Source organism: Leuciscus leuciscus, assembly GCF_965113295.1.
Source record: "Leuciscus leuciscus genome assembly, chromosome: 21".
NCBI lineage: Eukaryota > Metazoa > Chordata > Actinopteri > Cypriniformes > Leuciscidae > Leuciscus > Leuciscus leuciscus.
The window spans coordinates 23,253,527-23,272,191 of NC_138745.1; the positions used below are offsets into that span (position 1 = coordinate 23,253,527).

An 18,665-nucleotide genomic window follows, 5' to 3' on the forward strand; every position below is an offset into this window, starting at 1 on the left:
GTCATCACACGTGACACACTCAACATGAATCTCACGGGTTAATTAAGAGTCATGCAAAATTGAATATTTTCATTTTGCTATAAAACATGACCAATACCATTAGTTTAAGTATTTATTCATGTATTTTTACGTTATGCCAATACATTTATAGAAACCACTTGGCTTTTTATTGCAGACATTGCAGTCATCCAGTTTAATATACAATTCAGTTCCACTCATTTCCGTAGATAAGCAGTTCACGGCCATGTGTGTTCAAACACTACGTCTCCATTTATTTGGCCTTAAAAGTCTGAACTTCCTAACAGTCATGTATCTGAAACGACTTTATCGTTAATTCAAGTTTTTAGTTTCTCTGAATAATGCAAGCACAATTTTTTACGTGTATGGATAATATTAGATGCAAAGCAGCCAATTTGTCAATGACATAAAACCTCAAGTTACACTGACCCACACTTAAAGTGTGGAATATTAACTAAAGTACTCTCTCAAAATTGTATCCATATTATAGGCTTTTTTGATGAGTACAATCCAAGGAAGAGTTGTTTCTTTGAAGCCTGAAATCTAAGCATGTCCATTTAATAGATTTAGACAACAGACAACCTTTGAACATAGATTATTGCGATATGGATTATTTCATATAAAAAACAGAATGAAGCCTAAAAATACAAATACTTGAACCAAGAGTGTGTCAGTATGCCACAGAATGTCTAAAAGTCAATGCGGTTCAGGTTGTTTGCCTGTAATGATGGTGAATATTTACCTAGGAATAGTGGAAAGAGAAGGGTTTATGATTTCATGAGTTATTCTTATCAGACAAGATAAAGCACATCGCTATAAAAGTCTCCTACATCGAGGACCTGCATTGAGAACCGTGCTTCCGTTATTTGCACAAGTCGAGTATATGCATTATAATATTACAGGAAGGTGACACCTGCAATCAGGGTGGTATCGTCTTATAATAACTGTAATCGAATCATATTTAACAAGCTTGAAGGCAGTATACTATTCTGTTCAACCGTAGTGACAGATGTTTTCATGGTTTTATGGACAGGAAGACAGGCTACAGTTTTATCAGATAGTAGTGCATGTCGAATGTACTGTTACAGGGTGTCTACAGATATAAACAAGTAAAATTTAAGACTTTTTAAGACCTTTTTAATGCCACTTTGAATGAAATTTAAGACCAAACCTGTGATGGAAATACATATTATATTACATGCGTATTAGATTTTTAATTTGAGGGGGGAGTTTAGACTTTTTCTTTTATTTATTACATGTATCTGGCCTAAATGTATGCTCACTCATTGCATTTTTACAATGGGGTAATTTTGGTCTTAAGAATTTACACAACACAAGGAAGCTTGATTTCAATCTTTGAATTAAATTGAAAAAAGTAGCACAAATAAATACAATAGAATAAAGATACCAATAAAGAGAAATAAAGAGAAAAGTTTTTGCTTAGGTCTACCACTAGTATTCAAAAATACTACAGAGACTGAATAAAGTAATCAAATGTAAAATAACACTGGGTAGTATTTTAGTCCTGACTAAATTAAATACATAGGCTATTAATCCTGATTCCTTAAAATGAAAGCTATGGTTTGTTGTTTTGACAACCAAATGAATGAGACACATATGGCTGCTGTCCCTTTAAGAGCTAGTGCACGGATCCTGTGTTCATTATACGGTCACGTGCGATTTATGCTTATTTAAGACATAACCGACTGTGTTTAGAGGATACTCACCAAGACCGAAATTGACATCATTTTCGCATGTTTTTGACTGTTAAAGCGATAAAATCCACGAAAAATTACTTTTGTTACCCACGAGCTGTTTGTGAGGCGGCTTTACTCTATGTATGTGTGCAGAAAAAAACCCATCTCTCTCAGACAGCGCGCAAGTACTGAATAGTTTCAAATCGCGTGAATGTTTAATCAGGTAAAACTTTAAAAGACGTGCAAATGGTAAAGTTACTTATGATGCAATGCTGGCCCGATTATGCAAGTGACAATTCCGTCTATCCCGACTCCCGAAACGCGAGAGTGTATTTTTACCTCAGTATGTTTCTTCTGGGAGTTTTTTTGTTTGCCGTTATGCTCATTTGTTTTGATTTCTTCCTATAAAATCTATCACAGAGACAAGCAGCGCGAGCCTCAACAGCGTTACCAGAAAAAGCCTACATTATCATTATCAATAGCTGTTTATGTAATAAAATCTGAATCATTCTCGCGATTCGATGCTTCACTTGTTATTTGACGGATATTAGGTCCGTCAGACTGGAGAAATTTTAGCGGTAACGTGACCAGAAATATTTAAGACCTATCGAATCTGAATTTAAGACATTTTAAGACTTTTTAAGGCCTTTTTTTAGGAAAACTTTATTTAAGACATTAAGACTTTTTAAGGACCCGCGGCCACCCTGTGTTAGGATTCAACAAAAACAAACACAACCAGAGTTGATCTAATAAAGTTTATTTTCTTAAAAATGACCAGTTTCTGTTCTTTTCTAGGAAATTAAACCATTTTAAAATTCATACTAGCATCTACATAATGGTTATTGAAGACTTCACAATATATTAAGTCTAGATGTTATGGTACACATGCATAAAATTCAGGCTGCATGAGAAGCCACAGTCACCACATTACACATAGATGGAGTTTCAGGGGCAAAAAGACAATGGGGCTGTAGAGATACTTGTCTCAGCTTTAAAGAGGCCAGAGGCCTCTGATATAACCAACTCCAGCAAGGCTTTTCAAAATCCTTAAAACAGGCACAAGTCAGGCCATGGGCCCAAAAGAATGCAATAAAATAGTCAGGATGCACTTTTAACAGTGATGCTATGACCACATGAACAAAAATTAACTGAATGAAAATGCTCAGGGATTGTTTTTTAATAGAAATCTTTTCTTTACATTCTCTGTAAGATTAATGGTCAAACATGTTTCGGAATTCTTTGGGCCCTTAGTTAACACTTCAAACCGCTTGGAGATGAAAGCTCCAAATACTAAGAAAGGGAACTTGAGAATGAAAAAGTTATATACAATAGGCAAAGATAACCCTTTCTAATAATGGCAGCAACAAAGGTGTTGCAAACATTTCTGAAAATGCACAACCGTAAGTTCCACACAATCACTCACATAAAAGAATTTAACTTTAAAGAAGTCATCTCATTAAAATAAAAAAATAAAAAATGCTGGAGGACAATTTAGTGTTAGTTTTCTGATCTTTTCTTTGTTATTCCTCTTTCACAGAAAGAACTTATATGCTGAGACAGGTGTATGATTACAGCAAGCCTAATGTGTGCTAACAAAAAAATATTAATAACAATAATAATAATAATATAATAAAATAAAAGACATTCAAATACAGTAAGATTTTTTTTTGCCTGAAAATATAAAACTACATGAGAAAGCATTAAAATCATATTTGTAGATCAGAATAACATATTAACATATTTAAAATAAAAAAGCAAGTGCTAATCACATTGTTTGTTTTTTTTGTTTGTTTTTTTCTTTGTTTGTTAATTTTTTATATCATACATATATTTCAGCACATCTGCTGTCAAAAAAAAAAAAAAAAAAAAAAAAGTCGCCAGGGAGCCATAATGGTATGGCTTCTGCCTCTAATCTGAGAAACCGCAATCTGTAGCTCCTAGTGGCTCCGGTCGCGGTCAGATCTGTACATAAACTGCAGCAGAACTTGTCTTGAATCTCCACATAGAACTGAAGTTGCACAGGGCAGGGCGCACAGCGTAGGGCTATGCGATTGGAAGGACCAAATAAAGTCTACTCCCTTCCCAAACACCACCACTGTGGCACCCACCTCCATAATCCTGAGTCAACATATTGCTTCACAATATTTCACTCTTCCAAATCATCCATCACGCTCCCAAGCAGAAGTGGAGAGAACTCCTTGCATTCTCAGTTAGCAATATACAGGAGTATCTGCACACAGTACTGAGGCAGCTTTACACGGTTTCAGAGTTCTGCATTTCACCTTTCCAAAGATAGTTTCTTTTAAAATGATTAATTCAAAGTCTGACATCTGACGTCTTTTGTTATCCACACACACTTTGCACACCAGGTCTCTCTGGCCCAGAAATGGCAGGCGCTCTGGATTTGTAGGCAGGTAAGATAAAGACCAGGGTGCTGTGATGAAGGATGAGCTCGCTCTCAGTTGTGCTGTAATGTGTTGGATTCTATGGGAGGCGCCGAGTCATACAGAGTGTCCGTGTCATGGGTCGGCTCTCCGGCCAATGTGCAAGGATTGGACAATGTACCCGCGCCACAGTCACAAAAAAACCTATATGGAAGAGATTATAAAACGGATTAGAGCAGAATCTATGAGTCCACTAAAAGTTACAGAAAAACTGTAATTCTGCAATTCACCAGGAACTATAGCTTTTACTTTAACTGTCACTTTTCCAAAAAGTATTAGTTTAAGGGATTTACAGTGTTACAATTTCTATTCTGGAAATTGTAATATTTCACAATATTATTGTTTTTACAGTATTTCTGGAGAACATAAGAGAATACACAGTACACAGTAGTGTATATATTGCACTGACCTATCATGCCGTATAAACTCCACATCATGCCCTTGGTGGCACTTCTTAATACAATTCACACAAATTGCATTACGGTCTGTTGTGTTACAGGTGTGACACCTAATGGAAGAGAAAGGAACATGGTGAAATACAACCATTACTGTTGGTTTTCAAAGCAGACTGCTTCAAGTTGCCTGCCTTCTGATTACCTGTAGAAATCGTGCATGGGGTAGCTGGTGTAACTGGAAATCTTGTACAGGCACTGACCTCTGCTCACTGCCTTTTCTATGGCATCCTGATTGTTCATGATTTTATTATCTAGAAAGTTATGGAAAAGATTTATATTAACATATCTATATACATATATATTATTGAGGTAAAATGAGAAAGATAGTCGGCTATGAGTTTATAAGATAACGTTTACCTTTCATTGTAACATTGACACCAGAGGCTAGAAATAAGCCTCCAAATCTGTTGTTGAATATTTGATTGCCTTCCAGAGTCGCCGTTGCATGGTTTGTGATTTCAATGCCTAAAGTGGGGGACAGAGAGAGATTGTTATTTGAGCTTAATATTAGAAAAATGGCACAAGTTATTTGGGCTAAATATTAGAAAAATGGAACAAAAACTACACACAAATTCCAAGAACTCCAGAATGTCCAGTATGCGTTTTATTCACAATCATTATAATAGCACTGCTTTTTAATTATTTCACACCAAAATAACCATTAAATAAGACTTAAGACCACTACAGTGGCAGCATGTACGCACTTCTGACCTTAAACCTTCTACCGACCTGCAGCAAAGCCGTCAAATATCCGGTTCTTCCGCAGCACCGGGTGGCTGTTTGTGCTGATGAGAACACCAGCCTGTGCGTTCCTGAAGATGTCGTTCTCTTCCAACAACCCTGAATATGCATATAAAGACATTGCTATTAGTTTCTATGATAATGATTAAACATGGTACATCCATTATATTAATTGGGTAGCTTTTTTGACAGATTAAGCTCAGTTTTAAATCACAAGGGCTTTCATTGGGGGATTAAATCACTAATTGTGTGATTTAGTGCAAGAGAACCCTTGACCCGTGTCTAGGAATCTGGGCCCGTATTCATAAAGATTCTAAGAATCCTCTAAGAAAACTCTTAATTTAGCTTAAAAACTTTTACGTAGGAGTCTTAGCTTAAAAGCGATTCGGGACCGATCTGAGAGCAACTCTGAGTAAGGAAAAGCCAAAAACTTTCATCTTAGTAAGGGGGCGGGGTTGACCCCGTTGCTATGTATGACACAATCTTTTGAAGACTGTGATTGGTTGGTTGTCCAAGAAGAAAAAAAAAAAAGTGATTTTAAGTATAGGGTCTATTCTAAGCCTTCACTTTGAAATTACATGCGTAATTTGTCCTATTTGACCGTTCACACACACACACACACACACACATTATATATGTGTATATAAATCCTTTTTTTTTATTTACCATGCTGTTAATTTCCTATAAGGTATTTGATTGGCTTAGAATGATAAAAATTATTCCACTCTTTCCAATTACACTGATTGCTGGCATGTCTATTTAAGTGGTGGTTTGAATGTTGGTTTTAATGTATCAAACATGGAATTTTCCCAGGTGCCAAATATCGTAATGTAGTGATTATTTTCATTTCTGCCGCTATGGCATTTCTGTGCTGTGTCGGAGATGTTAGCGTGTCTCTAATAAGATCAGTCACAAACATGATCCCTGCACGATCTAATCTATAGAGTCTTATTAACTCACTGTTATTCATTGTCTGCAACACATTTCTTCTCCCTCTTTGTCTTTCTGCCATTTTCTCCTCTGCTAAAGAAACTCTTAAGCCTCTTAAAAGTCCTCGTCCGTGCTCCTAACAATTTTGACCTTAAGACCTCTTTTAAGGGTTAAGATGCTTTCTGAATGACTTTTTTCTTTAATTTTAAGAGTAAACGCCCACATTTCTAAGAATTTTCTTAGAATTTTGTCACTAGGAGCTACTCTTTGCATTAAGATTCTTTATGAATACGGGCCCTGTTCTGTTTACATTTTTCTACTTTAGGTCTCCATCAGCTGGCGTAGCATTTACTGCACTGTACTCATAAGCAGAAAGAAATTCCAATCCATTCTTACCCCTCCCGCCATTGAATATGCAAATACCCCCATCCCGTCCATCATGGATCTTATTCCTGCGCAGCGTGGGGTTGCTGTCCGTCTTAATCCACACCCCCGCCATGGCATTATCAAAGATCTCATTGTCCTCGATAAAACCCAGCCCTACGAATAGACAAACAAATTATGTTAAACAAACAACAAGCAGAAACCTCTCTTACAACTGGCCACCCCAATATGACAGCTGAGATCTGTAACCGTTTTCACAATTTACAGCATTACGGCTAAGGAAAGAACTTACTCATAAACAAGCTTCATAATGAGTAAAAAGACAAATAGACAGAGGAAGTAGATAAAGAACTTACCAGAGTTGTAAACAAGGATGCCTCCATTTTGTCCACCCCAAATTTTGTTTCTTCTGATTTTCGGATTGCTTCCAGTTCTGTTAAATTTTTTTTTTTTTTAAATACACAAATTCAGTAGACTTTTTTACAACCAAGAATCTTGAAAACTTATTTGTACCCCTGATACTTCCCAAAGAAGCCAAAATTCAATTACTTCCTCCCTACCTGATCTGGACTCCAGAGTACATATGATTGTAGATATCATTATCTTCCAGTACACCATGTCCATTGTCATAAAAATACACCCCAACCTTAAAAAATAAATAAATAATATTAACAGGGAAGAATGAAGTCTAGATTATATCAAAAGAAGTTTTGAAGTTCCATACCTGTTTTCCGCTGTGTATCCTGTTCCTTCGGAGTACTGGCGTGCTTCCTGTGGTCACCCACACTCCGGCCAGTGTGTTGCTGTATACCTCATTCTCTTCTATTACACCCTGGCCCTTCTCATGCTACAAATAGAAACAGACAGTCATGCAATGACCAATGCATACTGTGCATATTTTTTTGTTAGCAGCCCGTAATGTATTCTAGTCAGCAGTGGTGTAAAGTATTTGAGTAAATGTAATTAGTTACTGTACTTAAGTAACTTTTTGGCTACTCTGTAGTTTTACTGGTGTTTATCAAAGATATTAACAACTTTTACTCTCTACTTGACAACATTTTTTAATAAGTGTATGTACTCTTTACTCCAATACATTTGTGATGAGTAATGCAATTACTCATTACATTTTGCATGGCACCTAACTTTTTTTTGGCTGCAGTTTATGTCTGAAATAAAGAAGCGATATCTCCATCTACACTGTAAAAAATAGTGTGTTATTAACAGTAAAATACTGTAAAAATACTAAGATAAAAAAACTGTAAGATTCCATAACCTTAGATCTTTTTCTTTTCTGATCAGTTATGTACATTAGGGTTTTTATGTTACATCTAATGTTGTTAAATTAATATTTATTGCATTACTTTAGTGTTGTGTGTTACCATGATGGTGTTTTGTGTGAATGACACTGTGCACCTTTTATATATTAGTATTGACTTTTTTCGGTGGTATGGTTTTCAGGTACTCTTTACACCACTGCCAGTCAGATCATGTGCATGCTCACTCACTCACCACATAGATTCCTCCATGCTGCCCGTCATGGATCTTGTTGTGCCTTACTATAGGACAGCTGTTCGTTCTGATCTGAATGCCAGCCAGGGCATTTCCATAAATATCATTTCCCTCAATGAGGCCCCTCCCATCACCAAATATGTAAACGCCTCCTTGGTTTCCATTGAAGATGGCATTTCCCCTAGATTAAAAGCAGACAGCTCATTTTATAGATAAATCAACAAGATGGATAAATCAATTGACAGTGTGCCGAGTGCTTAGCTCAGTACAATCGATACCCAAAATTATTTTCAAGTCTAAAAATAGCAATATAGATTTATACTAATAGGGCAGTGAGGACGAGGGAGACTGACCTTATTGTCGGATCACTGTTGGAGGTGATCCACACGCCAGCAAAGTTATTGGCATAGATTTTGTTTTCTATGAACTGGCCTCGGCCTTTCTCGTGAACATAGATGCCCCCCGTTTGGCCATGGTGGATCTCACAGCGTACCACAGTCGGGTTGGCATACGCTTTCACCTCAAACCCTGCAATCCTGTTCCTATGGATATTACAGCTCTCAAAGTAGCCCTGCAGAGGGAGACAGAGACAGAAATCAGCTCACTGACTGCTGCCAAAAACAGATGAAATCTCTGATTGAACAAAAATTAGTTGCAATTACCATGCCATGGTCAAAGGTAAACACTCCTACGTCTCTGCCATGGTGGATATGATTACGTCTGATGATAGGATTGCCATGGTTTTTTACCCAGATACCCGCAAGAGCATTGTTTGAGATTTCGTTATCTTCATAAATACCCTTTAACACAACAGCACACAGGTAAAAAAAACTAAACATAATACAGTTATTGTGATTAATTATTATTTGTCAGTAAAGCAGGCAATAGTCTTGTCTGCAACCGTATTATCTACAATTTATGACTAACAATCAGTGTCAACACTGACATAAAGCAGATATTCAAAAATGCAACATTTTTACCAGATGATTTTGCCAAAACATGGCGGCAATAATCCATTTGGGTATAAGTCACACTACACTAAGCCTTGTAATTTAACCACTATGTAACTATAGATAAAAGGAAAAGTCCAAGCCAAAAAAAAATGTATCATATGGCTTCAGAAGACTTAAAACATAGCTGCCAACTTTTGAGTTTAGCTTGGAGTGAGAATTATGGAAGAGGGTGGGGGGTTGGGTGGGGGGGATGTGAAAAAAAAATCTTGCATCACAATAAGTGTATTGTGATTGTCAAAACATTTTAGTAACTAAACTGAATTTTATTAGGATTAGGGACAACAAGTTACAATGTTTACATGGTACAATTTCTGGTAAGCTACGTTTTTTTTATTATTGCTTGACACAAATTTCACGATTTCAATTCAATTCGTGATTTGATTTAATATTGACTCAATTGGATAAATATTAGGTACACAAGATAGGCGTTAATTTCTCAACAACAAAAAAATCTCACCTAATGCTGTAAACATATAGAGAGCACTATCAGCTGGTAGTAAAAAAAAATTGGTTAAAAAAAAGTCCTCTTTGCTTCGCGATTTTTCTGTGCGTGAGAAAATGGATGTGTGGCGTGAGAGCGTGTGAAAAGTGACAATTGCGCAAGTCTCACGGTGAATGCGTGAGAGTTGGCAGCTCTATTATAATGTGGTGCACGAGTCATATGAATCACTTTTAAGAAGCTTTAAATGTTTTTTTTCTTCCCTGTTTGTGGCTTGACTGAAAGGTCAGTGTGATCCTTTTGTATTGAAAACAGTTGTGTGAGAAACTTAACAGCATACAATCTTAAAATGACATGAGAATGAGTAAACAATGACAATATCCATTTTGAACAGTTCATTTAATGCAGGTTCCTACCTGTGCATGATCAGTGATGTACAGTCCAACGTTTTCACAATCGCTGATGTTGCAGTGTTTAATGGTAGGTCCGGCACCCTGACCACTTACACACACTGCTGATCCCACTGCACAGACAGAGAAAGGACCTCAATCACACAGATACAATTTCTCATACATCAACTGCTAAAATATGCCACTAACAGCAAGGTCATGAAATCGATTCTCAGAGAACACATATACTGATCAAATGTATTACTAAGCTTGAATGCATTTCAAGTCAAATGAATTTCTGCCAAATTAACTGAATGCATGTGAAAAGGATTTCTCCCTCTTAATGCGTCATGTTAATGAAACAAACATTAGGCTGAGGAGCAAAACAATCGTGCCACAAAGCATTTAGATGAAGTAAGCATCCATCCATGATGCCTAGTTACACAGAATAGACAGGCTATATAGTACTGTTCAAATGATTAGGGTCAGTACTATTTTTTTTCTTTTAAATTAATACATTTTATTCAGCAAGGATGGACAAAAAAGACATTTCTAGATTTCTATTTCAAATAAACACAGATGAAAAAGTTCAAAAGAACACCGTATTCTGAAAAAAAAGTATAACGTTTCCACAAAAATATTGAGCAGCACCACTGTTTTCATTAGGGCTGTCACTAACAATTAATTTTACGATTGAGTAATCGGATAACTTTTTTGCAGTAGTAAAAATAGACCTAAGGCAAACAATAACCTTTAAAATGACTTAAAATACATATAACAACAATGAAGCAATTATTATTGCTTCAAATAAAGTATAAAAAAATAATCAAATGGTTTTATTGAACAACACTTAATATGTTTGTATATTACATTATGTATTTTAGCAATCAACCTATGTCCATTATGTATTATAAAAAAAACGAGTAAGAAGGTGGCTGGTCACACACTGAATTCAGTACAGCCTACAGAAGTCTATCAAAAATTTCTTTTAATGAACAGGAGCAAAAGTTTCAGCACATTAATGCATTATGCATTATAACAAATGCCTGAAGAGGGCGCCAAAGGCCTGGTGATCGTTGTTGTTGTCACACTTTAGAGCATGTGTCAAATCCTAGTTTAATATTAGCAATAAAATGTCCATTTAATATTTAATATTGGGCCACTTCTTTATGATAGAAATGCTACAGTCCCTGCAATTTCTTTAACAAGAATGTGTGGACATTAAAACATGCAAACTCAAAGCGAGGCTTTAAACGTATATAATTCCGATGAACAGTTAGCATATTTAGAAAGATGTTGATGTATTCTCCTGTGATGGCGTAGGTTTATAAATGATTTACCTTACAAATCTGATGAAATGGCGTATATTGCATTGTCATAAGAGACCCAAACTCACAGCATTTGCAGAGATTGAGTTTGAGACGCGCTCCACGCATGTAAATGACAACAGTGCAACAAAAACGCTATGAAACACAAAGCGTTAATGTGACTTAATGTGCATTACAAAATGCATGTTATTGGTATTTTGGCGGTAACTTGACACGGGTAAATTGCAATCAAGGATTTTTAAAAACCAAGTACTTGAATTTAATCGAGGAATCATGACAGCCCTAGTTTTCATAATTGATAAATGTCAGCATTAATTTCTTATCAGCATATTTAGAATGGTTTTAAGGATCATGTGTCACTGAAGACTGTAGTGATGACTGCTGAAAATTCAGCTTTGATTTCATAGAAAGAAATAACATAAATATACATTTAAAATAGAAAACAACATTTTTCACAATATTACATTTATATAACATTAATATTAGTTTTTTCCTGAATTTTTGTTTTAAAAAAACAGCCTAAGGCTATGTTCACACTTAGCGTCTTTTTTGACAAGAAAAAGTTGACAACGGCGTTTTTTTAGCAAAAAAAAACGCTGGCAGCGTTCGGTTACAAATAGCAGCCGAGCGCGTCTTTTGTTGCTATAACAAGAGCTGGAACAGTAGCCTAGTGCTGTGTGATGCAAAAAATGTCGAGAAAGAGAAAGTTGGCTCTTGCGTTGGCTTTTGAAGTTACCGGGGAGGAGAATGTCGGTTCACAAAGACGTTTGTGGGTGCACGACAGACAGTTGTTCTTGTTGTTATGGAAACGACAGGTCTCGCTACTCGCTTGTCATTGGTCAGCTGTCAAAAAGGCGCTTGACGTAGGGCGTTCTTTTCAGAAAAGTTGAACTTTTTTCAACTTAAAAAGACGCTCTGAGCTGCAGAAAAAGACGCCGGCGGTGGCGTCTAAAAAAGCGCTCAGGACTTTTTTGAAAAAACGGTTCACTCCATAGGGTTATAATGTAGAACAGACGCTGGCAGTTTGAAAAAAGCAGCTAAGTGTGAACATAGCCTAATTGAGCGCAAGAAATTTCTTCTAAAAACATTTTAAAATATTACGGACACCAAACTTTTGAACAGAAGTGTATTATGCTAGGGAAGCAGATGGTAGTGTAAATGAAGCTTACCTGTGCAGGTGCTGCGGATAACGCAGTGGTCGATATTGGGGCTGCAGTTAACCGTGATCTCCAAACAGTGGTGAGCATTATGGTGCTGTGCTGACTTATCATCAGGGTTGAACTGAAACAAAAAAAGTAATATTACAATCACTCAAAAACATGATTTGCTGCAACCTCTGATCAAAAGCATTAAGGGTGAATTAGAAATGAGCCGGCATTATTATCTAAAAGACACCATGCAATGAGCTAAAGAGAAAAAGCTGTAAAAACTGTTACTCACCCTGATGGTCATGTAGCCCACATATGCATCTTCAGATCCCTCCATAAACACAAACGTTGAATCTCTAGTGTTTTCAATGACAACCTTGTCAGCTACCTTCCCTGAGGCTGAAAGGAAAGAAAACAGGGGTGTTAGTGACTTCAGTCAAAGTATGCAAGGTTAAACATTTGATGTTATTTTCAAGATTTAAAGTTAAAGGATATAGGTAACAAAAACAGGGTCATCAGATTCACCTGCGCCAATCATTGTGATGGGGGATTCGATGTAGATCCATTCATCTGTGTAAATGCCAGAATGCACAAATATCAGGCCATCAAAATGAGCCTCTTGCACCCCTCCAAGTGCATCCTCAATGGTGTCATAATACTGAAAACCAGAAAAGCGCTGTCATTACAATGAAGCTGAAAATGCCTCAGTGCGTTTATTGAACTTTCTTCAAAAAAAAGAAAAAAAATTGTAATTGCTGAAGCCAACGATCCATACCAACATATTCTCTCTGCCTTTGTATCTGGCTGGATTACTATAAAAGTGTTCTGCAAAACCAGGCTTTACATGTGCTCCTTTATACTGTGGAATAGAAAAAGCAAAGACTTAATGAATACTTCATTTTTTGCACCTGTATTTAACATTTTTGATTGGTTTACCCAAGATGGACAGTTAACATGGTGCAAATGTGACCTTAGTCACTTTATTAACTTTCGAAGAGTGAATATCATTATTACTCTGACAAATCACAAACAAAATGCATCAGACTGGAAAAATCAACTAAGCATTCACATCCATCCTGATTTAAAGAGGAAAATAGAAACGCAAGCTCTCATACCAACTGCTGAAAGCTCTCTTTCCATGGGTTTGGTTGCTCATACTCTTCCGGGTTGATCTGGTAAAACTTCCCCGGCTCTGGATGCATCATGGGTCGTGTGTACTCAAACACCTCCATGTATAGTCTTTTCCTGTAAAACGCACAAACAGACAAAACAATCACTAAAGATATTACCTTATGGAAAAGGTAATATCTGAACCAATCCCCCACTAACAAAACATTATGGTGGCTGATAAGCATTTTGATAGCAATTTCAGGTCAGTGTTGAGCTTAAACAATACTGTTCAATTTATTTATTTTCCAAAAAATTATTTTATTTAGCAAGGATGCATTAAATTAATCAAAAGTGAGACTAAAACTCGAACATAGTTACAAAAAAAAAAAAGTTTTATTGATCGAAATATTCTGAAAAAGAGATTATGGTTTCCACAACTGATGTCAACGTTGATAAGAAATGTTTCTCAAGAACAAAATCAACAAATTAGAATGATTTCTGAAGGATCATGTGACACTGAAGACTGGAACAATGGCTGTGGGAAAATCAGCTTTGCCATCACAGAAATATATTATGTTTAAAAATATATTAAAATAGAAAGTTATTCTAACCTGTAAAAAATTTCACAATGATCAAATAATGCAGAGTTGGTGATCATAAGAGACTTTTTTCAAAGACATTAAAAAAATCGTACAGACCTCAAACATTTGAACGGTAGTTTTTACTGTTCTATGGTGTAAGCTGCAAACAAGACCTCAAGAGACAATTCTGTCAAGATTAGATGTTAGAAATGTCTGGTGTAAAAGCACTACACTCTTATGTTCTTATATTTTTTGCAAACCATCTCTATTAGTGCCATTTCCCTGTCATGATCATCATAACATAACTTTTTAAGGACATTGCGACAATGCGCTGGTTGTCTCAATCTACTGGATCATTAGTATCCCACTTACAGCATGACACTGCCCTTAACATTTTCTTCCAAACTCCAATGAAAGTAATTAATGTACTTCTGCAAATCATTCTATTGTCAGTATGTAAATTCTCACCAGAGAATGGGGTCATTTGCAAGCTCACTGAAACGCTTGCATACGCAGGCAGCCTGGCACAAGTCCTGCTCCAGCAGGTAGGAGAAGATCTTCAGAACGACCTCATCCGGAAGCTTCTCTTGGAGATACTGCTCCGCAGGGGCAGCTGAAACATTGTCAACAGGGAAAAAAATATATATAAAGCAAACTGCTTGCAAAGCACACGTAATTAATAGCAATAGTCCTTTGATAAGCAACAAAACTTTTAATAATGATGCACTTAATGATCGAGACCACAACTCTTCACTCACCTGGCAGGTCCTGGGATTTTCCCGACACTCTTGCACGTTTAGCTCTGTGACCGAAATTTTCTGTGGCAGAAGTGGAGGCTCCCTGTATCGCACAAATCAGACATTTACTTTTTAAACAGATTAAAACAACTTTAGTAGGGCTATCTCTGTCAAAAGTGCAAACTAAACAGGGTTAGTTTTATCTCAAAAGTGCTAAATCTTTACCTCCATACTGTTTTTTGTGGGGCACACGGTTCGTTTAGGCAACAGGGACTTTCTACGGAGTTGGTATGGACTGTTTTGAGCTCCTGGACCAGATTCTTCTGCAACCATATCTGCAGGGATGTCCTCATCTACAGAGGGCATAGAAAGAAAAAGAAAACAATCCATTCAGCAAAACATATCTCAACCTGCCCTGCACAAGCTCAGACCCCAAGTTCCACCACAAACTCCTGATTTCCATGTTTGCAGTGAACATTGCAAAATGTGCCTGCAGGAACAAAACAGACCCATTCTCTCAAGGAAAATAGTCAAATAAAATTGCTGGCTTTCTCCAAAAGCATAGCAGTGCAGACAAGACCTTTGCCCATCAGTTGGTAAGAACATCACACATCAGTGCAAAACTCTGAATTTCCATACTTCCAGAAGGCTTGCTTTTCCATATCTTAACGCATTTAAGTAGTAAAAATCCCAAATGCCTTAACCTTCTTCATACAATTGGTTTTGCAAATGTAAACACCATTATATGTTATCCATAAACCAAGAAAACTACGGCAAAAATGACTGCTAATCTTTATTCAGCTGCAAATGACTTACCTACCTACCTGTCAATACCTGGTGTACTGATCACCTGAGAGCCTTACGGTCTGTCCTTCCCTACAGCACAATTGGTACCTGGAGACAACATCCAAAAGTGAAAGATGAGAAGAGCAGCTAAAGCTGGACTCTCTAAACTGTCACGAATTTCATGGCAACTCACAGCTGACTGGTCCATCAGTAGCAGACTTCACAGACAAGACGGCAAGGCAACAAAAAGTACATCAGGGCAAAATATCAACACAAAAGGAAATCCTTATCTGTTCAGCCATGGCTCTGGTCAGTCTCTCTGCCTGCCTTGTGCCTACATATGCATCTAGTCAGTGTCCACATCCAAAACGTCTAAAAACAAAGTAGTATGGAGAAGATGCTCTTCCTTTTCACCAAAAACAGCATGCACAGATTTGAACAAAATGTGTACCCCAAATAAGAACTTAAGAGCATAACATCACACCCTTATGTAATACAATACACAGATATTACATCATTATCCTTTCTAAAAGCCCAACTACCCTAACTAAGGAATATGTTGACAGTGATACGTTGATGCTATCAGGTGGAAATATCCTAGTATTACTATGGTGTGTGTTAAAAAAAAAAACCCAAAAAACATTGGGTTATTTTTAGTGTAAAGGTTATATTAATATTAACTTTGAGAATATGAATGGTCTGTACACTCAAGTCAATGCTTTGCTTAGGCTGATGTTCTAATTGAAATAGACAGTAACTGCAAACATCAGAACAAATGTAAACATTGAGGTAGTCAAAATGCACTGATCACTACTGGTCTAAAATGAACCAATAAACCCTAATACATGCTTAAAGAGCATGAAAACCTAACGCATTAACACTTTATCAATGGATTTTTTAAAAAGAAGACCAGAAAGCCTGTCAGTGGGGGGTCTGTAACCCAGCTAAACGTGGAAACAAAGGTTTCTGATTGATCATCGCAGAAGCACCTTCATCAGCAGAACCCAGGGCTATGTGCAAAGCATCTACAAACCAAACCAACAAAAATAAATATCCGTATGATAAATGTTCCACCATGCACATATCCCCAACAAAAGAGCAAAGAGAGCCTTTATCTCACCCCGTTTTCTCGCTGTGAGCTCAAGTGCGCAGCTACTTACGTTAGCTAGCGTGCTACCTAGCAGTGTAAACAGTTAACTTCACAGCCACTGCATTCAAAGCAAACGAAACCCGAATAAACACAATGCAGATGTAGACATTAATGCGGTGTGGAAAGCAGCAACTGTGTTAGTATTTGGTGTAAATTGACAATGCTATCAACGGCAGCTCAACACTGAATACTACAGCTACGCAGCGCAGATTTTCCTGCTTAAATCCACTTCTCATGTCTCTCTTCCACCTATAACCCACGACAGATAACTTATACCAGACATAAATCAACATTTACCTTGTTATCTTGTTTCTAGGTTTAAAGTTAACCAGGAAAGGTGACGAGTGCGTTGAAAGCTAGCCGTTTACGATTCGGGCTCGTGAAGCCCAAACAAAGCGCGGCCTGGCCTATATATATATATGCGCCTCGACGCTCTGCACACAAGCCCTTTTAATCAGGCCGTGCGGCTTCGGAGTGGCCGTGTCGGGTCAGATAGATTAAATACCATATACGACACGGCACAACATTAAAGCGTTGTTGAATAAAAGGTCCCCGTCTTACCTCTTTCTGCGTTGTTTCTTTCCGGCTGCACCGGGCGCGGCCTCGACACTCGCCTGGGTCTCCTGCTGCTCGCTCTGACGGAGTTCATTTGGCGAGGTGACTTTACCCAGAAAAAATACGCTTCCCTCGAACCTTATTCTGGTGTTATTAGCATTTACACAAATCTCTGGTCTGAAACAAGTCAAATCACCCGTCTACGCCGAAAAAGGACACCAACCCTAGGCAGTTTTTCTTATTCGGGGTGTTGTTGGTGTGTGTTTTTTCGGACAGCTCCCCCCTGTGCTGAGCTCCGTGTCTCTCTCTCTCTCTCTCTCTCTCTCTCTCTAGCAGGAGGAGCCATTAACATGGACATGGAGAACGTGCACAAGGGGGCACCACTGATATTCAGCAAGAGTAACATTGAGTAATTGCTTTTAAATATTGATCCTCCAATTTTGGAGAAGTTCAGATTCAAAGTGTTAACAGTCCTGATGCCATGACGCTGAGATTATAACTGTGTAAAAGCTTTCCCTGATGATTAAAAAAAACAAAAACAAAAAACAGCTTAAACCAGCCAGAACTGGTCTCCAAGGCTGGTCAAGATAGCAAAAAGTGGGTTATGGGTGGTTCTGGCTTTACTAGTTGAGCACCAGTTTGGTCAGGCTGGGAGACCAGCTAGACCATCTTAAACCAGCAAAATATCGTATTCTGGTTTAAGATGTTTGCATTAGACAAACTCGCCTGAATGCATTACTTTTATAAACCTGATTAATTAAACAATTAAACTCTAGAACTGAATGAAATGTGTACTTTATTCTGCTTAGCTTTAATTACCAGGTAAACTAGCATGGCTTTTCAATTCCAGACTTCCAAATATGATCACCCTCATGAGAGACCCCATCCAAAAAATGTAAAAGGCAGCTCTGTATATATTTTAATGTGCAAACACCCAATTTATACTGTGAAAAAATATATGAATTCGTGTAACATTGTGGATAATATTTAGTTTATATTACATTAGTTTTCTTTCTAATCATTATAGTACTGTTACTTATAGTACTTATACTATTATAGTATAAATATTTGTATTTATTTTAATCTTTATTTTAATCTATTTGCATTATTTTATATATTTTTTATATTTTAGTTTAATCTTATTTTATCATTTAATAATTTATACATGTTACACTTTTCCCAGACCTCAATTTGAAATCCCCGGAACTATGGCAACATGAAGATTTAGTACATTTATAAAAGCACAATTCA

At 37.1% G+C, this 18,665-nt stretch overlaps 1 protein-coding gene across 1 annotated transcript; it reads right to left on the reverse strand.

Annotated features, from left to right (window-relative positions):
• Positions 1-2,456: 2,456 nt before the first annotated feature.
• Positions 2,457-17,728, reverse strand: fbxo11b (F-box protein 11b). The gene is made up of 22 exons (XM_082152302.1): positions 17,421-17,728; positions 15,149-15,276; positions 14,945-15,026; positions 14,655-14,799; positions 13,611-13,740; positions 13,271-13,354; positions 13,021-13,153; positions 12,788-12,894; positions 12,517-12,628; positions 10,047-10,153; positions 8,841-8,978; positions 8,532-8,749; positions 8,179-8,359; positions 7,394-7,516; positions 7,230-7,315; positions 7,026-7,102; positions 6,682-6,825; positions 5,344-5,454; positions 4,972-5,079; positions 4,757-4,865; positions 4,569-4,667; positions 2,457-4,303 (listed from the first exon to the last, which is right to left on the reverse strand). The coding sequence occupies exons 1-22, from the start codon at positions 17,506-17,508 to the stop codon at positions 4,174-4,176; spliced, it is 2,640 nt and encodes an 879-aa protein (XP_082008428.1). The 5' UTR covers positions 17,509-17,728; the 3' UTR covers positions 2,457-4,173.
• Positions 17,729-18,665: the final 937 nt, after the last annotated feature.